This window comes from Azolla caroliniana, unplaced genomic scaffold (genome assembly GCF_043228905.1).
Source record: "Azolla caroliniana isolate FFs.n. ecotype wild unplaced genomic scaffold, voAzoCaro1.0.p SCAF_2, whole genome shotgun sequence".
Classification (NCBI taxonomy): domain Eukaryota; kingdom Viridiplantae; phylum Streptophyta; class Polypodiopsida; order Salviniales; family Salviniaceae; genus Azolla; species Azolla caroliniana.
Window position 1 is genome coordinate 27,559,153 of NW_028230437.1, and position 20,621 is coordinate 27,579,773.

The following is a 20,621-nucleotide window of genomic DNA, read 5'->3' on the forward strand; positions in this document are numbered from 1 at the left end:
AATAGCATGGAGGACAGGGTGGCCCGTGCCATAATGATGGCTTGGTCAAGTGTAAGAGATGGGTTGGTCTTAATGCAACCGAAAACATTGGAGGAACAACTCCGACAACCGTTATTTTGGAACCCTAGGATTAGAAACGAGGACGACATGATGCTTGGACAGAAAAAATATTTGCCATGGGGCCGCATGTTAGGGTACAATGTTAGTTCAGTAAGAGAGTGGGATGTTTTCAAAATGAAGAGGAGGGAGGGTCAGTTTGGTAGCATTTCTTGTAGGCTTGAGAAGGTGACCCAACTGATAAATAAGGTTGTTGATGGTCTAGATAGGTTGGATAAGGAAGAGGGGGTCTGGTCTGGGTGGTTTGTAGGTGAGAGTGATGGACAAATTATCCGTGGCAAGTGTCCATCTAATGAATATCGTTTGTGGGGAAACCTAAGTGCTTTGTCCGACAATGGTCAGTGGTTGGCAGTGCGGGTGGCAGTGTTGGAAGGTAAGAAGTGGCAAGTAAACCCAGACCCAGGGAAGCTAGATAATGATTGTAAACTATGGCTATTGGACAACAAGCCTCTACATGATTTGGAGTGGGATCCACTAGAGGTATGGTGGCAAAAATCGGGAACGAACAAACTGGTGGGGTTTTTTTATTATAGTACTAAGCTTGGAAGGCAAATCATTGGCTCCAAATCAGTGGGTGCTGCTCAAACTCGCAATAGTTGGAGGGATAAAGGCATATCAGATGACTTGTTGAAGTCGTTTTGGCGGAGACTATGGGCATCTGATATGCCAGAAAAAATCAAGGTGTGGTTTTGGCTTCTTAGTCATAAGGCGTTACCGGTAGGGGAGTGGATGAGGTCTCGTGGTGGGGAGGCTGGTTGCCTGTTATGTGGTCACTCTTTGGAATCGATACCTCACTGTTTTTGGAATTGTGCAGAGGCAATCAGCATTTGGGGTCGAAGTCTCAGGATAGTGGCAGCATGCGGGGTGAATGGGAGAGTTGTGTGGGGGTCCTTACAGGGTTTGAAACTAACTAAGGAAGGTTGGGCGGAACAATTAAATCCACATGGTCATGGTTTTATATTGCAGGGCGGCAATGTATTCAAAAGTGTTGGAGTAGAACCTGGTACAAACTCTGGTTTTTTTGAGGAGATATGGATGTTGGTGGCATGCTTCTCGGTCTGGCACATTTGGACTAGACGATGTATGTTTGTTTTTCAGCAACGAAAACTCCCAAGCGGTGAGGTGTTGCTAAACATTTGGTTCGAGCTGGTATCTTGGCTGCACGGACAATACAACTCAATTGAAGGGAACTCGGATGCAGCAGACAGGGCTCGCTCAAAGTTTTTGCTGAAATGGGGTCGCTCTCCTATGATGGTTAATTCAGCGTCTGGTCCTAAATGGAATTACCAAGCACCAAGATGGCTGTTTCCGCCATTGGCTTCGTTGTGAATATGTGGTCACAATGGTGGTCACTATGTAAAAAGAGGCAGTGGGTTACTCTTGTTGTAAATAGTTAGGTGAGGATTATGCTGTTTTGATTATGGCTGTTCTTCGATGTAATTCTTTTGCTAACTAATGGGAAGTAGTGTTTTTTTTGGAAAAAAAAAAACAACGGTTTTGCAGTTATTTCCCACTACTTAAGAAAACCTCGACATCATGGAAACCTTGACACAAGAATGTCATAATTAGAATTAAATAAATGGGTGAGAAGTAGCATTGAAAATGGGTCATCTTATCACAATGCGTTGTGCATAGCATTATAGAAATCCATAATAAGTCCTTGGTTACTTTTAGTTTATGCAATTATATTTCTTTTAATGGAATCCGCACAATTTTTTGGTACATGTTATTTTTGTGGAAATCTATGTCCATGACGATGGTTGATAGATGTGATCCCCCCTTTTGACGTTTTTATCATTTTGATTATAACATCATACGCAACAATTGTGCCTATATTTTACATTTACTTTTAAGATTAGATAGATTGCTGAAAGAAGTATAATATGCTAACGTAAGAGGACCTAAGCGCCGCGTTGATAAATGGAGGATGAATTATTATTAGGAAGGACACTATTATGAGATTAACACAAATGACAATGAGAGTAGGTGAAACAATACATAATCTATTGTTAGAATAACATAAAGTTTGGATAATGAGATATGCATTTACATGTCAAATCCAAAACGTTTTCTCATTATAGCACATGCATCGGGAATTCCTTCCAAGATGGCATGTTAAAAGCCCATCAACATAAATACATACTAGCTCTAATATTCTACATTATCTTCCTATATATGTGATTATGATACAAATAATTTGTATGGCCTTTCTAATACCATATAAGTTGATGGTGGTACAAATACTACAATTAAATTGTGTGCAACATATATAACCAATGGAACCCATTTCCTAACGCATGTTAGTAAGTAAAGTAACAATGCTTAGAAACAAATATCTTTCCTTGAGGACATGTTCACCTTACGAATTCATGAAATAAAGATCCTACCTTTTCTGCACTCCAAAATAACCTGATGTCTTTGAATTATATTTTTTTTGTAGACATAGTATTGGTATTTTATAGATGTTTGCAACCTATGGAAAAGCCTCATTAGAACCTAATGTACAACCTTTGTAGCCACCATTCGTGATGACTTAGTGGAATAACCAAGATTGCAATGTCAAAAGGATTGTAATCTTCATTCCTTCAATAAAGGTAATACAATTGTGTGTTACTTAACTATAGTGAAATTAATTACACAATGCATAAGTTTTATATGCAATGATGATGTTGCTATGAAAGAAACTTGATACAAATAATCCCATCACATAATGTAAGTTTGCACAAATTGGAAATGTAGAACAATATAATCGTCAATCAAAGGTCCTAAGCAAATATCAAGGCTTATGCTTCATCTCAAACTCGGTCCATCAATTCTTGTGTATCAATATTATTCATTTTCTTTGTTTGACCCATAACTCGCATGATAGAGGATTTAGAAAGCATTGTGTCATAACAAATATTGACCCATACGTGTCCATAAAATTTTCATCTCACTTACATTACTTGTCATTTGGTCACTTTTCGTCTTTTTAAATGTGTAATCATGCTCAAACTTGTTGAAGTGCCAATAGGCCTATTTATGGGAATGACTTTTTCTTTTTTTTTAATTCCAAAAAAGAATATACCCCATTAGTTAAAATATACACAAACTCGATCCCTTTCTTAGGTAGGCCGTGCCAAGACTATCCTATCCTACATAAGAGATCTCGCTTATTTATCTTACACTTTCACATATGTCTTTAGCCATCCTTTCATACACTTCACCTACATTCACTATCCCACATGCCATGTCTTTCACACCCCTCGTTCAACTAATGGGAGGGGGGAACAACCATTTGGGTACTTCATATTTCCATAGTATATCCATTCCATTTGTTGTTGCCATCGGTGTAGTACACCATCGCTTTCGAAAACTCAGCCTCATTAGTTTTGCATCATCATCAATACCATCAATCCGTTCATATTGAGCTCTTAGTGTAGTTATTAATGTGTGCCAGATAAGCTTAATTGATTCAGTTGGAGGGTGTTTGTGTGTTGAAAATACCCTAGTGCACCTAGTTGTCCATATACACCATATAGTAATGGGGGCAAACAACGTCCAAAGATCTCCAAGTTTTTGATTCTGTGCACAAGCTGTAGGTACCTTGTTGTCAGTGATTAGCTGAATAATGCCATTCTCCCCTTTGTACTATTGTTTCACTTCATTGTCAAGTTGTGCTAGAACTATGTGTAGTTTGTATCTCAATAGCTTTTCGAAATGCTCTTTCGCAATGAAAGCTTTTAATTGTCTATTATCCATTTTAGGTGGCAACATTATCTCCTCACTTTGCCTCTGCATGGTTTCTCTTAACAAAACCAAGTAGCTCATGTTCAAGGTTTCATATATTTGTCATGAAAATCCATGCGTTAAAAAACCACTTTAGTTCCATTTATCATATTTGACCTTTGAGGATGACAAAAAAACCTATGTGTCTATCTCTTTAACCCACTAAAATGACTTTGTGACATAATTTCCAAAGTTAAGTTTCAAACTCAGTAGAATAATTCTCAAATCAAGATTAAAGGAGTTTGTACTCAAGCTATACTCATATTTACCAATAAGTAAAGGTTAAAGAAAATTCCAAAATAATATCCTAGAGGTTTTATTTGTCTTGCTAAATGTCCATGAGTTTTATGTATTTTCCCAAACAGAGTAAATGCAAATGAACTAAGGATATAATGGAAAATTTAGCACAATAACTTACAATATAATTATTCAAATAATACATGCTAGTATTCGAGTCGAGAGGGGGTTTACTTTGGGAAATAGCAAAATGGTATACATTACCATGGCTCAAATGCCCTAGATGTAATACATTACTATAGCTCCATTTGACACCTATTATAGTTATAAATGGCTAGTCTTGTTGTGAGTCGTGACCTTATCCCTGGCTCTCTTATTAGAGATTTCTTTATGTACAAGTAGGAGAGCACCCATCACACTATTTCCATGAGTTTTTACTGAAAATGTCTCTCATACTTAAACTTGAGTGGCTGGTTTAGTAGTGTGTGTGTATATATATAGTTATATATATTGCAATGTGTCTAGGGAATATATTGTAATTGCTGGACTGTTTTCTCTAAGTTGGAGTACATAGATTTGTTTCCTCAACTGTTGTCTACACAAGACGGGCTTGGGAAAAAATACTTTGTATGATGTAACCGTTATGACCTTTCTTTATAACTAATGGAAGGATAATTTGTTTTGAAAAAAAAAACAAAAAATTATGACGATGATGATGATGTCGGGCATGGAAGAAAACTAAATAAATTATGCATTGGTTTTAAATTCAATGAGCAAATTGAAAAAGAAAAAGGTGGAAAAAGGGGCTACAAATATAAATATGTACTATAAACATGGGAGAGAACTAAAAAATTTCCAAGGACATCGAGAGAGTACTTGGGTAAGTGCACCTAAAGTGTTTCTTCGATCTATAAAGGTCCTCGAATGAATAAGATTGTGGAAATGTACAACACTAGAGTAAGTAGTGTATGTGTTCTGTCTATCTCTCTTTGTATGTTCCTTGGGCTCATGTCCCGACCTCCTCCTGAATCTTCTTCTTCTGAATCTTCCACTTCTGAATCTTCTTCACCTCATAATGTGCTGCAAATTCTAAAAAGACTACAAATTGAACCAACATAATGGATAACTTTGAATGCTCGAGCTTTTGGCATGCTCCCCGGTTGTAGTCTGACCTCTCTCTCTCTCTCTCTCTTCAAATAGCCTTTCTCATCATTTTCACAAAAATTTGTTCTTCAACTTACACAATTTTCCCATATTATATTTACAAATCACAATTGCTACATTCCTATAACTTAAGAGGGGGGATTCCATACAAAGATGCACAATTTTCAACATTGCTATATTCTCTTGAAAGTTCGTTCAAAGACACTTGGAAGTTGGTAGTTTTTTATATATAGAGATTGATCCCTATAGTAATCACACACTAACGCACTCAAATATTTGTGAGTGATGATTACATTATGTGGTTCTTAAGTAGCAATGTGCATGAAAAAACCTACCTAGTTTCTACATGATGTGCTCATTACTTCAATTGCATACCATTAGAGTATATGAATAAAATGTAAAAGAAGGACATTGATTAAATTTTAATGATATCACAGTCCAATGGCATCATTTTAAGTCTTCAAGTTAAATATCCAAATTGGTAGCATATTTTACACACTTATTACTCAATGGTGTCTTTGTTTATAACGTGTCAATTAGAAGGGGAAACTTAATTAGTAAAGTTGTAAGCCTTATTCGAACCATGCTCAAGTAATGTGATGATGAAACAACATACATATGTTGAGACACCCCTCAATAAAAGTTGAAATGTGGAGAGGATGGGGTTAGAAACCATTTCTTCATGATATTTGACATCGAACTAATTGTGGGGTAATCACACTCAAGTTCATTATCCATTGGATTTTCACCACACGTGAATGCACAAGTTTTTGAGCCATCATCTGCTTTCATGATTATCTAAGGTACCTTATTTCATTATCATGGTGTGAGGGAAGGTTGGTAAGGGAAACATACTCAAGTTTCAAAAACTATAATTCCTCGCAAGTTATGTTCAATAATTAAAACATTCATTCGATACCTTATCTCCATTCAATCAAGAGTGGTACCAAGGGCTAGTTTTGGTCCTTGAATTGGAAGTAACTCCTAGACCTCTATCATAACATCATGTCTTATGAGATAGTTGCTCACTGAAACTTTTGCCAAATCCATCAAGATGGTACCGAGTCACAAATCAAGGATAAATAGATCCTGATTTTTCGTTGACAAGAAAGTTTTGCAACTTCAAGCTTCAAGGGTAAAAACATGGCCTCCCTTGGTACCTACGCATTATTAGGGACATCCCTATACATATTGCTTTTGATATGTTACTAGCACCATCCCAATTTTAAGAAGACAAACATTCGCTTCACATAATACACAAAGACACAAGTGCACAAAACACATTGGTCTTATATGTTTTCCATGTGTATATCAAGATGCCTACAATTAAATACATAGTGACATGAATCGTCGCTTGGAGTTTCTCAAACAAAAAGTACACACTTGCACAACATGAAGAAGTTTTTCTCCACTTCTTTACCAACTCCATGGTGAAAGGTCAATAGGTTGGCGAAATAAGCCTTGTCTTGTGTAGGGTTCTTCAAGTTAGAATCTCCATGGAGCTACAACTCAGGAAAACAAGTGATTAAATTCTAGAAGTTGTATATTTATTTATCTCTTTCTTTCTTTTTCCATGTATCTATTTTCTTCACTATCTTATGCATTTTATTTATCTATTGGTGTTGTAATGTGAGATTAGATTGCTAATAGTTATTTATATTATCAATTCTTAATCTAGACTCTCAAAGTTTAGTCTTTTGGATTATGTCTCATTTAGAATGCACATGTCGGCTTTATCCTCCCAACATCAACACATCATCGATCATTTACCTTGTCTACAATTGTTACATTGAGCATGTTGGTTCTATCAACATCACCCTATGGACATCAACATGGCAACACCACGTGTCAAGCATGAGCACCCCCCCCCTTGTGTGTGTGTGTCAAAAATCTATTTGTCACCTTCTTGGGTGACTCTCAAAGCTCCTCATTATACATGGTATGTGTGTGGGCACACATACACAACTTAATTGTTTCCAATGTATCGTGACATCTTCAATGATATAGTTCATGCCCCCCACTCATCAGTGATCACTGATCACATCTTCAGTCTTTTTCGAGGGGCAGCTTTTTTACATCCCATTCACAAACTAATTATTATACAACCTTCTAAATTTCTCATCATCACATCCACACCTTATGTCACTAGTGCATGCCTTCATTCATTCTACTAGCACTTGCATTTACTTTAAGATTTCTCAATCCTAGCTTTTCTTTTCTTGTTGCCATTGTGTTGCTCTCTCTCTCTCTCTCTCCCCCTCTCTCTTTCTCTCGTGCACTAGGCCTAGTCACTGTAGCTAAGTTACAACACATCAAAAGCGTTCGATTTGTGTGTTATGTGTGTGATGCTTTTCATCATTGGTGCATGCTCCTTTGAGTAGAATAAAAGAAGCAATTGTCTCTCTCAACCTTTATGTCCTCTAGAAACTCACTCTATTTCCCTCTCAACAGAGTTATCTTTCTCTCTCTCTCTCTCTCTCTCTCTCTCTCTCTCTCTCTCTAGCATTTATTAACCAAATGAGAGAAAGAGACAACTTCCTTGTCCATGGGTGGGATCATTATAAGACAGACATGAATCATAACCATTAAAATCATAAGAAGAAGAAGGAGAAGAAGCTCATGAGTCTTGATTAACATTTTCTCCCAACACCACTAGAAACATATTCTTCTTCTCACTATAGTAAGCAAACCTCACTAACAACTACAACCATAGTTTGCCTTGTTATTACTTGATGCCAATCAGTCATGGCTCTTCACAACTCTTCCAAAGACATGAATGTTCTCAACGCATTTATTGGGCCATGCACGAATGATAGTAATAATAACCATTGTAATTACAAGAGTAGTGTTATGGCAAACTCTCACTTGATGAACCATAACAACAATAACTACAACTACAACAACAACAATAACCACCACAATCACTACAATATAAATCAAGCTAGTTGTGCAACAACTAATGCAAATGCGACAAATGTCGACTCTAGTGGTAAGTATGTGAGATATAGTGCCGAACAAGTTCAAGTGCTCGAGCTTCTCTACAACGAGTGCCCGAAACCTAGCTCCCTCCGACGCCAACAACTTGTAAGGGACAACCCCCTCCTACAAAACATCGAGCCTAAGCAGATCAAAGTCTGGTTCCAAAATCGAAGGTACTCCTCTCACTAATTATGATGAATGTATTATGCATAGTATGTATGTGTCTAAATATATAGCCATTGATGTATAATATGTATGTATGTAGCCATGGATGTGAAATATGTATGTATGTATGTATGTAGCTATGGATATACAATGTGTATGCATTTGTGTAGCTGCCATGGATGCACAATGTGTATGTAATATGTATATATGTATGTATGTATGTAGCTGCCATGGATGCACAATGTGTGTTTATGTATGTATGTAACTGCCATGGATGCACAGTATGTATGTATGATAAGGTACCCTGATTCTAATCCACCTTCAAGCTTCATCATTTCATGTGTTATATGATCTGGAGCTCTGTCTCATGGTGAACATGATGATCTTAGATGCCGTGAGAAGCAGAGGAAAGAGTCGTGTCGCCTCCAGACCGTAAATTCGAAGCTCAATGCGATGAACAAGCTTCTGATGGAAGAAAACGATCGACTCCGCAAGCAAGTGGCTCAGATGTTGTATGAGAATGGCTACATCAAACAACAATTGCAACAAGTTGTGACCTGATCATATCTCTGTCATTGTCACTTGATTTCTGTGTTTTCTTATGAAAAACATCACATTTAGGATTAAAGCCCAATGACAAATTACACACAATTTACATGAAGGCGATAATCGTGTATTATATTTTGAATTAGAGCCCTGCACTTATATCCTTGAATTTCCATAACAGTTGAACGAGTGCCATGTGTTATCATACACTAATGGACCTAATATTTAACCCTCTAATATATCAAACTATAGATCTGATCTATATTATCTTTCAGATCAAATGTTTGTCTAAGAGCTAATTACATGCCTCCTATGCAGCCTGACCAGCTAATTGACTACATCCTAACTGCATGATTACAATTATGTTCTTCAATAGAAGATTATGAGCATATCACTCATACAGTTTTGATCTTATTCAATCTGTGATGCGAAAATGTCCAACGACTTCTTGTTATAACTTCATGAATTAAATGCGAAGAAAATTTTGCTCACGTTCCATGAATTTTCTATGTTCTCTGTTTGTAAAGAAAAAAAATGGACACCTAATTGTAAGAAAGGAAGAATGGTTAATGTTCTTTAAAAGAATGGCTGCATATTTATCTGTAAGGATCGGCACCAGCAATTACCACTTTAGAATTAAGCAGAGGAGGGAAAATTATTAAGGATGTGTGTATATATATATAATGTTAACATGTATGTATGGAATGCTGCAGCTATTAAATGCAGTATAGTTTATGATTAAGATCTAGAAATTTGGTCATGGATGATTGATTTATGTAAGTGTTGAGGCCGAATTGTAGGGTGGCATCACAACTGATACAAGTTGTGAGTCTGTTGTGACTAGTGGGCTTCAACATCATCAGCATCATCTTGCAACTGTAGCAGCTGCCCAACAATCACCACAAGATGCCACTTTCTCAGGGTATGCAGAAACAAAATTTAGCTCAGAAAAATCTGAGGTTCCTACTTCAAGTTAATGGAAAACTTTGCTACAGTTTTTGTTGTGGACCTGTATGTAAACCTAGAAATTCCCTCACTAAATAGTTACTATGGATGCATCATCATGCTTTAATGCTTTTGTAACCATATTGTGGACTTAGTAGAATCCTGGCTCTAGCTGAGGAAATCCTCCATGAATTCCTTGGAAAGGCAACGGGAACAATTGTGGATTGGGTGCAGATGCATGGGATGAAGGTGAGCTTATATCATACGTATGAAATACGAAATACATACATATGTATATATATACACACGCTTGTATACGTATAGATGCATACATCCTTACATACACAGTACATACATACATGCAGCATGCATGCATGCATGCATGCACATCTTAGTTATATATGTAGATGCATGACTGCATATGCACATGTATACGGTATATGTAATGGATGTATATTGTATACGCACATAATACATGCCGACATATATGCATATATCCATATGTGAATATACACATACCTACATCGGATTAATATAAAATCTGAACTGCCAAGGCTGTCCATCTTAATCTTTGATTAGGGCTCAGTGATTTATGTATATATGCCTTGTATTATTGCAAATATATATAGTGTTATAATTTTAATGCATACATATACATATGCATATATATATATATATATATATATATATATATAGCTTATTATGTATGCCATGAATTATATCAGTAATACTGCTATAAATCTCATGAACCTTGCAACGCCATGATCTGTGTCTCAGCCTGGTCCGGATTCAACAGAGATGCTGCACATTTTGAATGCCGGCACCGGAAATATAGCCGCCCGAGCTTGTGGATTGGTGAATATGCAACCGCCCAAATTGGTAGGACCGCGAAAGTGGGTCTATTATAATAACAAGCTCAGATTCATGATTAGCCAAACTTCTGTTACTAATTTAAACTTAACCTTGCATCATGGTGATGCAGCTCACAAGGAATCAGTAAAATCCACTTGAGTAAGTACACTTTGCACATACTAATTAATTGATCACAATGTATAGATTGTGGATGTGATCAAGGATAAACCTATTTGGTATCGTGATTGTCGCCGATTAACTGCCATGCTTGCCACCACCACCGCGTCTGGGGGTACAATCGAGGTCCTTTATACACAAGTAAAGCAACGAATCTCATCGGGCTTAAATTGCATCGACTATATAATTTTTCATGAAAATATAGATTTATATTAAATGGAAAACAGGAGTGTACCAAAATCGAATAAAAAATTCAGTGATTTCTAATGTGGTGTTGTTGTTAATGTAGATGTATGCTCCTACCACATTGGCTCCTCCCAGGGACTTCTACACATTGAGATATACCTCCCCATTGGAAGATGGAAGCTATGTAGTAAGTCCAATGGAGTAATATCATCATGCTTTTTGAATTATCGTATGTTTCTCTAAAACTTGAATTATTCATGACCATATTGCAGTCGGAATTATATACAATCTGGCTTTATAATGTTAATGTATATTATTCATGCTATTGTTTGCATGATGTCGTGGCTAATTAAGATGAGGCATGAATACCTTGTGATGTTGCCTTATAATATTGTTGGGAAACATCAAGAAAGTAGTGACATCTTTGAAACCTACTCAGCAAATATTATGTTTGAAGAACTTGTTGTGCAGTAGTATGCACTTTTACCCTAATGAATCCAATGTGCATGGGCCGCCTATATCCAATATATAAATTTGAGTCAGCAATGTGCTTGTATTTAATGGATTTCGCTGTGTTCGATGATTCTGATAACGGAATCTGGGATTATAATACATTTTTGTTGTTATGCAGGTATGCGAGCGATCTGTGAGTGCATCAAATGGTGTTGCACCCATGGCACCCCAAGTGCAACCTTTTATCAGGGCAGAAATGCATGCTAGTGGGTGCTTAGTCAGACCCTGCGATGGGGTGGGATCCATTGTTATAATTGTGGATCACATGGACTTGGAGGTACAATTCATGAATGCAGACCACAAATATGTAACATCATTATAATGTCGTATGGAGGAAAAACAAAAACATTAGAATCAGATAAAACCTTCAACCTTTTCTTTCTTTGGCCACATTATACCTCCGAATTGTCATTTGGATTTGAATTTTCATGTAGGCCATGACGGTTCCGGAGGTGTTGAGGCCACTCTTCACTTCTTCGACACTCTTAGCACAAAGACAAACCGTCGTAGTAAGATGAAAAAGGGCTTAATATATAGTTATACCCCAATGCTCTCATAATCAAATTATGTATATCTATATATATATATGATCATTAATGTGAAAGAATCCATTTCATCAATTGATTCTAGCCATATTTCGGTTGTATATTTGTTTTTAACTAGGCCCTAAAGCATTTGAGACATCTAGCAGAAGAAAGTAACACTATTGCACAATCTCCTTCAGCGGGACAGCAACGTCCGACTGCAGTTCGGTCACTTAGCCACAGATTGATGAGGTAAGAACAATTTGTTATACATACATACATACATACATACATACATATAAATATAATATATGTATTGTGAAAGATCAGAGAGAGAGAGATTATTACTAGAACATTTGCATCAAAGTTTGTTTACATCATGCACCATCATAATTTGATTATAGAGGATTCAACGATGCCGTAAATGGATTTGCCGATGATGGTTGGGCCCCGGTCGCAAGCACTCATGGCCAGCTTGATGACATAACCATTGCGGTTAAATCACCCCCTAATTACAGCAGCAGCAGCAGCAACAACAACAACAACAGGTCACAGTTGGGTGCTCCTGCACATAAAGGAATATTATGTGCAAAGGCATCCATGCTATTGCAGGTGAGTTGAGATGAAAAGCTCAGTAATTATCATGGGCTGTTGTATGTACATTTGTTTGATGCAATCATGTTGTGCATTTTTTTCACCTCATAATGAAGTTTCTCACTAACAATATAAACAGACTGCATGCATTGATCCTGTGCAATACATGTATACACACACACACACACACACACACACACACACATTGTGTGTATGTCTATTGAAAAGGAAAAATCTCACCAATATCGGAGACATGATGGTCTTGGCAGAATGTGCCACCTTCTCTACTTATTCACTTCCTGCGAGAGCATCGATCCGAATGGGCAGATAACACTTTGGAGGAGGCAATGAAGATGGGCAACCCAGGGTTTTCGTGTTTAAATAGTGGCCTAGGCACCATTAACTCCAAATGCTTGCAACCTCAGATTCATACACTCAGCGAAGATGAAGTAATACTCTTGAAATCACTTCTCATCATCCACATTTTCTAATTGTCACAGTATACACTCAATGGATTATTGTTTCCAAGAAGCTTAATAGTCAGTTTTATGACATTAACTTCAAATAATTTTTTTTGTCTAGTTTTTAGAGCTTATAAAGATGGAAGTTTGTACTGAAGATGAAGGCTCCAGAGACATGTTTCTACTTCAGGTCAGTGACTGCATTAACATGCAGCTAAATTATTGGCCAACTAATGGATCACCTTGATTGCTGCAATATTCATGATGATGATGTTCAAATTAGGGGCATTGATTTTCCTGACATGAGTTCAATATAATTACATGCGAAAAGAGCATGTAACATTATGTCGAATGTACAGCCGTAATGTAATTGTATCAACATGCAGAGAGCATTTTTTGTCTGGTTTTGTTTTTTGTTTTCACTAGTTGTGTAGCGGATTGGACAATAGTCGAGGTTGTGCTCAGATGGTGTTTGCACCCGTGGATGCCAGCATTTCGGAGGATGTCGCGTTGATCCCGTCAGGATTCAGCGTGATGCCCCTTGCAACCCGCCATGATCACATATTGGTATAAAACCCTACAAAAACCTCATTCACTTCTCCAACTCTAAGTTTGCACTAATATTAATCCACTGCAAGCTGGGGTTTTTTCTTTATGTTTTGTATGTTACATGCAGAACATGCAGGGGAGACATTAGAAACCCCACTTTCCTTACACATCCTTTGCTATTTCTCAAATACATTTTCTTTGTTTTCTTCTGTCTAAACCCTTCTGTGGTGAAATTACTAGCCCACTTTCTCTATTATTGCTCAAACCTTTCCTTACATTGGTTAAGTATATTCCCCATGTCCAAAGATCATAATGTGATTCCGTTCTGAATCCACATTAATGTTATCATAACAGCCCAATGCAAACCATGTCAAAGATTAAATTTGTCATCTCAAACATCCCTAAGAGTGCATTAGTCATCAAAGATTTAATTATATAACAAGGGGCATTAGTTAAAATATGTGGCGGATGTGATCCTTTCCGAATGCTGATTACAGGATTCAAGCACTAGTAGCACGCAAGCGGTGAGCAGCTCAATGAGGACGTTAGACTTAGCATCTTCATTAGAAGTGGGGTCTGCAGATGATGATGATTATAGTGCAGCTCAACAACATGGACCATCTCTTAGCATGCTCAAACACATCATGACCAACGAGCACCATCACCATCATGGGGACAAGAAAATAAATATCCAAAACAGTAATAACGATGGTGATGGCGATGGCGATGGCGATGGCGATTGTCACATGAACCTGAATAGAGCGGTGCTAACCATAGCATTTCAGTTCAACTATGTTGTTGATCAAATGGGACATCATCATCGTGAGGAGGAGACCATGAAGGGCGTTGCGCTAAGTGCAAGGCAATATTTGCAGAGTGTGCTGTCCACAGTGCAGAGAGTTGCCATGGCTATGGCGCCTTCTCTTCCTTCTTCTCCTTATCATCATCATAATACTACCTTCTCTGCAGCAACCCAACATGACGAAGACCTCCTCCTTGCAAGTTGGATATGCAAGAGCTACAAGTTAGTCTCTCTCTCTCTCTCTCTCTTTGAATATATCTGCGTGTGCATCATGAATGCATGCATGTATGTATGTATGCATGCATGCATGTGAGTATATGTATGTATGCATGCATGTATGATGTATGTCATGAATATGATATGTCATGTGAGTATATGTATGTGCATGCATGTATGTCATGTCATGTGAGTATATGTATGTATCTATCATGTATGTAAGTATGTATAAAAAAAACCAGTAAATTAGTTCCACCCACCATCCTTACATGGATAAAAAGACCAGTACATTAGTTTCTCCTCCAAATCCACGACAACCGCATCGTCGCAATTTAGCAATACCCTGGCTTGAAATTTTCGAGACACCCCTGGATTAATTTTAAGGCATAACTAAACTTCCCAAAGTTAGATCAACATTATATTACTACTTTTCCAAACACGTAAAGTATCTCCCTTTTAAGTGTCGAGCCGACACAAACTTGTTGGTGATGCTAATTACATTGCACAAAACAGTTCGTCGCGTGAATACAGTGTTTGGGTTGTATGTTTTGCAAGATAATGTTAATCACATCAAATGTAGGGCAAACTCTTCCTTCACCATTGGCCTAACTAACCAAAGTGTAAAGTACGAAACATGGGTTGTTCAATTATATTTCAGGCCTCATTTATGCAACACCACCTAAATATTTGCATCTTGAGGCTTAAACTCGAGCTCATCTGGTGGAAGTTTTTATATTAGCCACTTGACAAACAAACCTTTGTGTGTGTACCCTTGCTTGCAAATTGGTTTATTGGGAATAAAATCATTTGGTGCTATTTCACCACTCTGCTCTTTTTTCTCACATGACACACTTGTATAAACAATGTGATGCAAATTGACCCTTGTTCGTATAATGTTTTGAGACAGAGAATTTTCAATTTTATAAGACAACAAATATGGTCATCACAACAAGTAAATTGATACTCTTCTCTATTAATTGCATCCTAGGAAACCAAACTTTCAAACTCAAGCTCTTTCAAATATGGGTTGCTATTAGAGAGGCATTGTTAATTAGATGTCATATTCTTCTATACATCGAGACAAGTCACACATATATAAATACCTAAATGCAATTAAGCATGGCTCACAGTAATCACCGTCATGGAAATCCATATTCATGTCGGTCAAAATGTCAAGTGTACATGGAAAATATGGGGTGAACAACCATTGGCCAAAATTTGTCAAGAAGTTATGTTTCAATTCACTCTAGAATGAGATAGACTAAGTTAGACATGACCCCAACAAACTAATTGAGTGTGCACGTTCATGTGTTGGGCTTGAGTGAGTTGCAAGCATGTGGTAAATGGGTGAGACATGTCAAGGTCTAATGCACTGCATTCTTCCAACGGGATATGAGAGTTCCCTATCTTTCAATATGGCTGAATTGAATCTCTAGGGTTTCATGAGATAGAGACTCAAAACACTTTTCGGCCATCAAACTCCATGATATCGTAAATGGTCAAAACACTTCTTGGACTAGACCATGACATCCATCTCAAACATCATAATATACTATACATCAATGTCTCTCTTACGCGTATGGCATAAATTGTTATTAATTGTTGCTTTTTCCCATCTACTTGTCTAATTCCTCTAAATCTATATATCTCTCTCACACACAAGTGAGCATAACTTGTCATTGCTTGTTGCTTTCTCCCGCCTAATTGTCTTAACTCCTCTAAATCTATATATATCTCTCTCACATAGGTCGGCATAACTTGCCATTGCTTCTTGTGTTCTCCTATCTACTAGTCGAATTCATCTATATCTATATCTATCTCACACAAGTGGGCATAACTTGTCATTGATTGTTTCTTTATCTTGTCTACTTGTCTCTATTATGATTTGATACTTTGTGTGTAAACCTTGGTTATAAAATCACGGAGTTTCGATACTTCTCTGCTTCCATAACACATTCCCCTACCACACTCCCCTACTTCTCCGTCGCCAATTAGAGATGGTGTTCACATGTAAGCCATGCATAATATGTGTGTCCATATATCTAGAGTGGATGATGAAACTAAGGGAGATTAGTTGGAGAAAGTGGGTACAGTAATGTGTCATCCTCATATAATGGGGAACAGATTCACATTCTCTTCGTCTTCAACCTTAGTATGCCAACTTTATTATCTTGATTCACTTGTGATTAACTAAGCCTTATATTGGGGTAGTCCAAATTGTAGTCAATACCATGTAAACCTTACAAAGTACTCAATGGAGCATATTAACATTGTTTATGAATGTGGAAGTGAAAGCAAGTCATGAGTATCTAGATTTGCGGAAAGTTCTACAACATTTGTATGAATTAAATGATTAATTGAAATAGAGTTTAGATTACCATGAGTGCCACCCTTAGTTTAGTTGTTATGATCTCATCCTTGTTGATGATGTCACTTGTATCATATGTATATTATATCATGTGTTACCATCCATCATAATACTCTCTATGTGGGTTATTTCCTTCTAAGATAGATTATCTATGCGTATGGTATGGAGTTGGACCCCAATTTGTTGACCAAGTGTGAGCACGATGATGGTGCAAAAAAGGCATGACTTAGTTAGGAGCACTTTGTGCATTGTAGTTTCGATGTCCCAAGAGTTGTATAAGTTCATGTCAGTCGAGCTTCTAACATCGTTTGACCATGACCCCCACATACACATAGCATTAAACATATTCCATGCAACAAGATTCATATTATGCTTAACCTAATTTACCGTTTTTGTAGCTTTAGTTGCAATTAGTAAATTATAGCTTTTGGTTTATAATCAAAATAATAAATGGAAATTGATTATTTACGAGAAAATAATAATAGCCAGTTAATTATCACGATAATGAACTAATTGAAAGTGAATATGAATTATTTTTTAAATGAACTCAAAGTTAGAATATGAATCCTTTCTACAATGAATAAAATATATATAACCTTGAATGAGCTCTTGAAAGCATTGTGACGAATGCATCCTCATACATGACTGCATGTGTTGTGGGCCCAATCTGTAAGAGACATAGACTAATGTAAGCATTAGATAAGGATAGAATATAGATCTAGATAGAAAGGAGAGAGAGAAAGAAGGGTGCCGATCCACCCGACCACCCCTGAGCGAAGGGATCGAGACGGACTCGAGCCTTGATCAACGTCCCATACCACCGCCGTGGCGTCGAGTCGTACCTGGTGCTGGCGCTCGCTACAAGAGTTGACCCACCACAAGACAGAGTCTCGACATAGTCAACAAGATAATGAAATGAGGGTAGCTAGGCCTCTATTTATAGCGATACCCAAGGCCCCCGACCATGTTCACACTTGGCCTAATGGGTTATCTCAATCCCGAGGATTTAAAAGTAATCCTCCCCTTCTTTACACTCTCGTTTAACCCTCACACTTATCCACGTGTATAGAATACTACGGTAAATTCTCACCACAGGATATTATATGGTCATGCCCGTAACACAGTCTATAAGAAAATGTGGGCTATACTCTCTAGTAATCGTGTCCTTAACATGAATACACATGGTATAACCACATCCCACTACCTTTGCATTTCTCACTATCAAACTCTTTGTTTTCTTGCACGAATCTTTCGTATATATCCACACCATGAGTTGTTTTGAAGCATCTCTAAGTTGTGATATTGATCGTTGTTATTCATTTGCTCTCCTCACTAATTTGATCAAAGCATTTGAACTAGAGTTCCATTTGCTATATCACATTTTTTTCTTGAATATGGATATGGTGTGAGTTTAAACAAAATCTAAGCTCTGGCCCATTATTACAAGGGCATTAACATGTTTTACAATCATTTTGTCAGATTGAACTTCGGGGTGGATTTAGTGCACGTGGATACAGAGAATAGTGAAGAATATCACAATGCCTTATGGAAGTTAGGTGATGCCGTCATGTCTTGTGCTTATAAGGTGGGTTACCTAACCAAGTAGTTTTGAGAATTATTTTGAGCATTTAATGATATTTCATTCGCCTATATTGTTGGCAAAACATTGTTTGTTTTACACAACATAACATGCTTTGGAAAATTGGAATTTATAGTGCAAACATAAATTAATAAAGAAAACTACTACAACATGTTTTCATAATAAATTATTTTAACTGTCCCAAATAATAATATCATCAAATGTCACTAAAGGTAACATGCCTTGGTGATTACAAGACATACACTCATGAGATTCAACTTTATCAATCTTGGGAAAAGGTGAAATGTGTCTTGTAGTATATAATTCTAGGAAGGAGCTAATTCCATGTGTATTATGTGTTGAAATATTCAAAACAGGCATCACCCATATTCACATTCGCAAATCAAGCTGGACTTGACATGTTAGAAACCACACCTATGGAATTAAAAGACTTATCATGGGAACAAACATTCGATGAACTCACTCAAAAAACCTTTTGTTCAATCCTTAACCAAGTAATGCAACAGGTACTATTATTCTCATTTTTACTCTAGTTGTTATCTTCAGAGATTCTTATTATATACACCTTACTCAAAACAATGGACATAAGGATGACATTGCTTGTGTCTTGCCACTTTCATGTCAAGATTTTATTGTGTAATGCAAGCCTCTAGAAAGTCATTTATATTTTCCATTTCATCATGTTGTTTTATCTTGTAGGGTTATACATGTCTACCAGGAGGCGTAAGGTTGTCAAGTATGGGTCATTCGGCAACATATGATCGTGCAGTAGTTTGGAAGGTGGTCGAGGCAGATCAAGTTACTGTACACGGTGTGGCTTTTCTTTATTACAATTGGTCCTTACATGATGAGACAAAGCACATACATCACCATGCCTTGTTATTATGAGATCCTCGAGCTAGAGAGTGACTTATTTTCATATAACTTGATTAATAATATTATGTATTCTTATTATTAATGACATAAGTTATTGAAAAACATCCAAAGAGAGATGCGAATTTAGTATGAAACTCACATGCATATAGACATAAACCTCTTGTGCGATGTTCATTAAACCGAGAACCTAGTGACATTCTTAGTGCTTTGGCAATTTGAACTAATGCTCAATGCTAGGACTTTGGAAAAAATCACAATCACTAGATAATCATTTATCTACAATACCTAATTTATTCTTGTGATAAAATGGATATGTTTAGATCCCAAACTTGTATAGGAGAACTATCTATTATAAAATCCCTTTATGCAATGTTGTACGGATGGGGGTACATTATAAGGGGGATATACATTGATTAAATAGAAAAATGTAGGTTTGTTGACAAAAAGTTTAAAGGAAAATGGATTTACACATTGAATATTCATGGATAGTGAATTTGGCCCTCATTTATTTGGATCTTGGCATTGAATTATTTTCTATTGAACAACATAAATGTGCGCAGGTGATAGTCTTCAAATCTCAAAACGTTTTTTTATAAGACAACAATGTTAACCATTCAATTTAATCTACGCAAAAATCAGGTGCCCCTTTACAATTGTCTAATGTACACCATTTCAAACATGAGGGCAAGTGGATCCAATGGAAGCCACCTTGTTTGACCACATATATGCTCAAAATTTGCATCTTTGTGTCACGATGGGTCCAAAGTGTTGATTTGCATTTGCGAGATACTTGTTTGTGATATTATGAAAACACAAGTGAACATGGACATAAGACAATGCTTTTTACATGGTCTCTCATGAGAACATAATATGATAACACAAAATCCTTGAACATTCACACACACGGAAACCCTATGAATGACCCACGTGTACGTATTTCAAATGGAAGGCACGTGGCATTTGTTTTCCACATTACCATCCA

At 37.0% G+C, this 20,621-nt stretch overlaps 1 protein-coding gene across 1 annotated transcript; it reads left to right on the plus strand.

The window, feature by feature from the left end:
• Nucleotides 1–7,852: 7,852 nt before the first annotated feature.
• On the plus strand, nt 7,853–20,127 carry LOC147867985 (homeobox-leucine zipper protein ATHB-15-like). Its single transcript, XM_087315912.1, has 18 exons — nt 7,853–8,438; nt 8,820–8,979; nt 9,777–9,898; nt 10,080–10,170; nt 10,699–10,800; nt 10,978–11,091; nt 11,240–11,323; nt 11,768–11,926; nt 12,084–12,158; nt 12,313–12,425; nt 12,578–12,785; nt 13,037–13,216; nt 13,350–13,418; nt 13,655–13,795; nt 14,275–14,801; nt 18,643–18,748; nt 19,120–19,269; nt 19,463–20,127. The coding sequence occupies exons 1-18, from the start codon at nt 8,032–8,034 to the stop codon at nt 19,649–19,651; spliced, it is 2,997 nt and encodes a 998-aa protein (XP_087172038.1). The 5' UTR covers nt 7,853–8,031; the 3' UTR covers nt 19,652–20,127.
• Nucleotides 20,128–20,621: the final 494 nt, after the last annotated feature.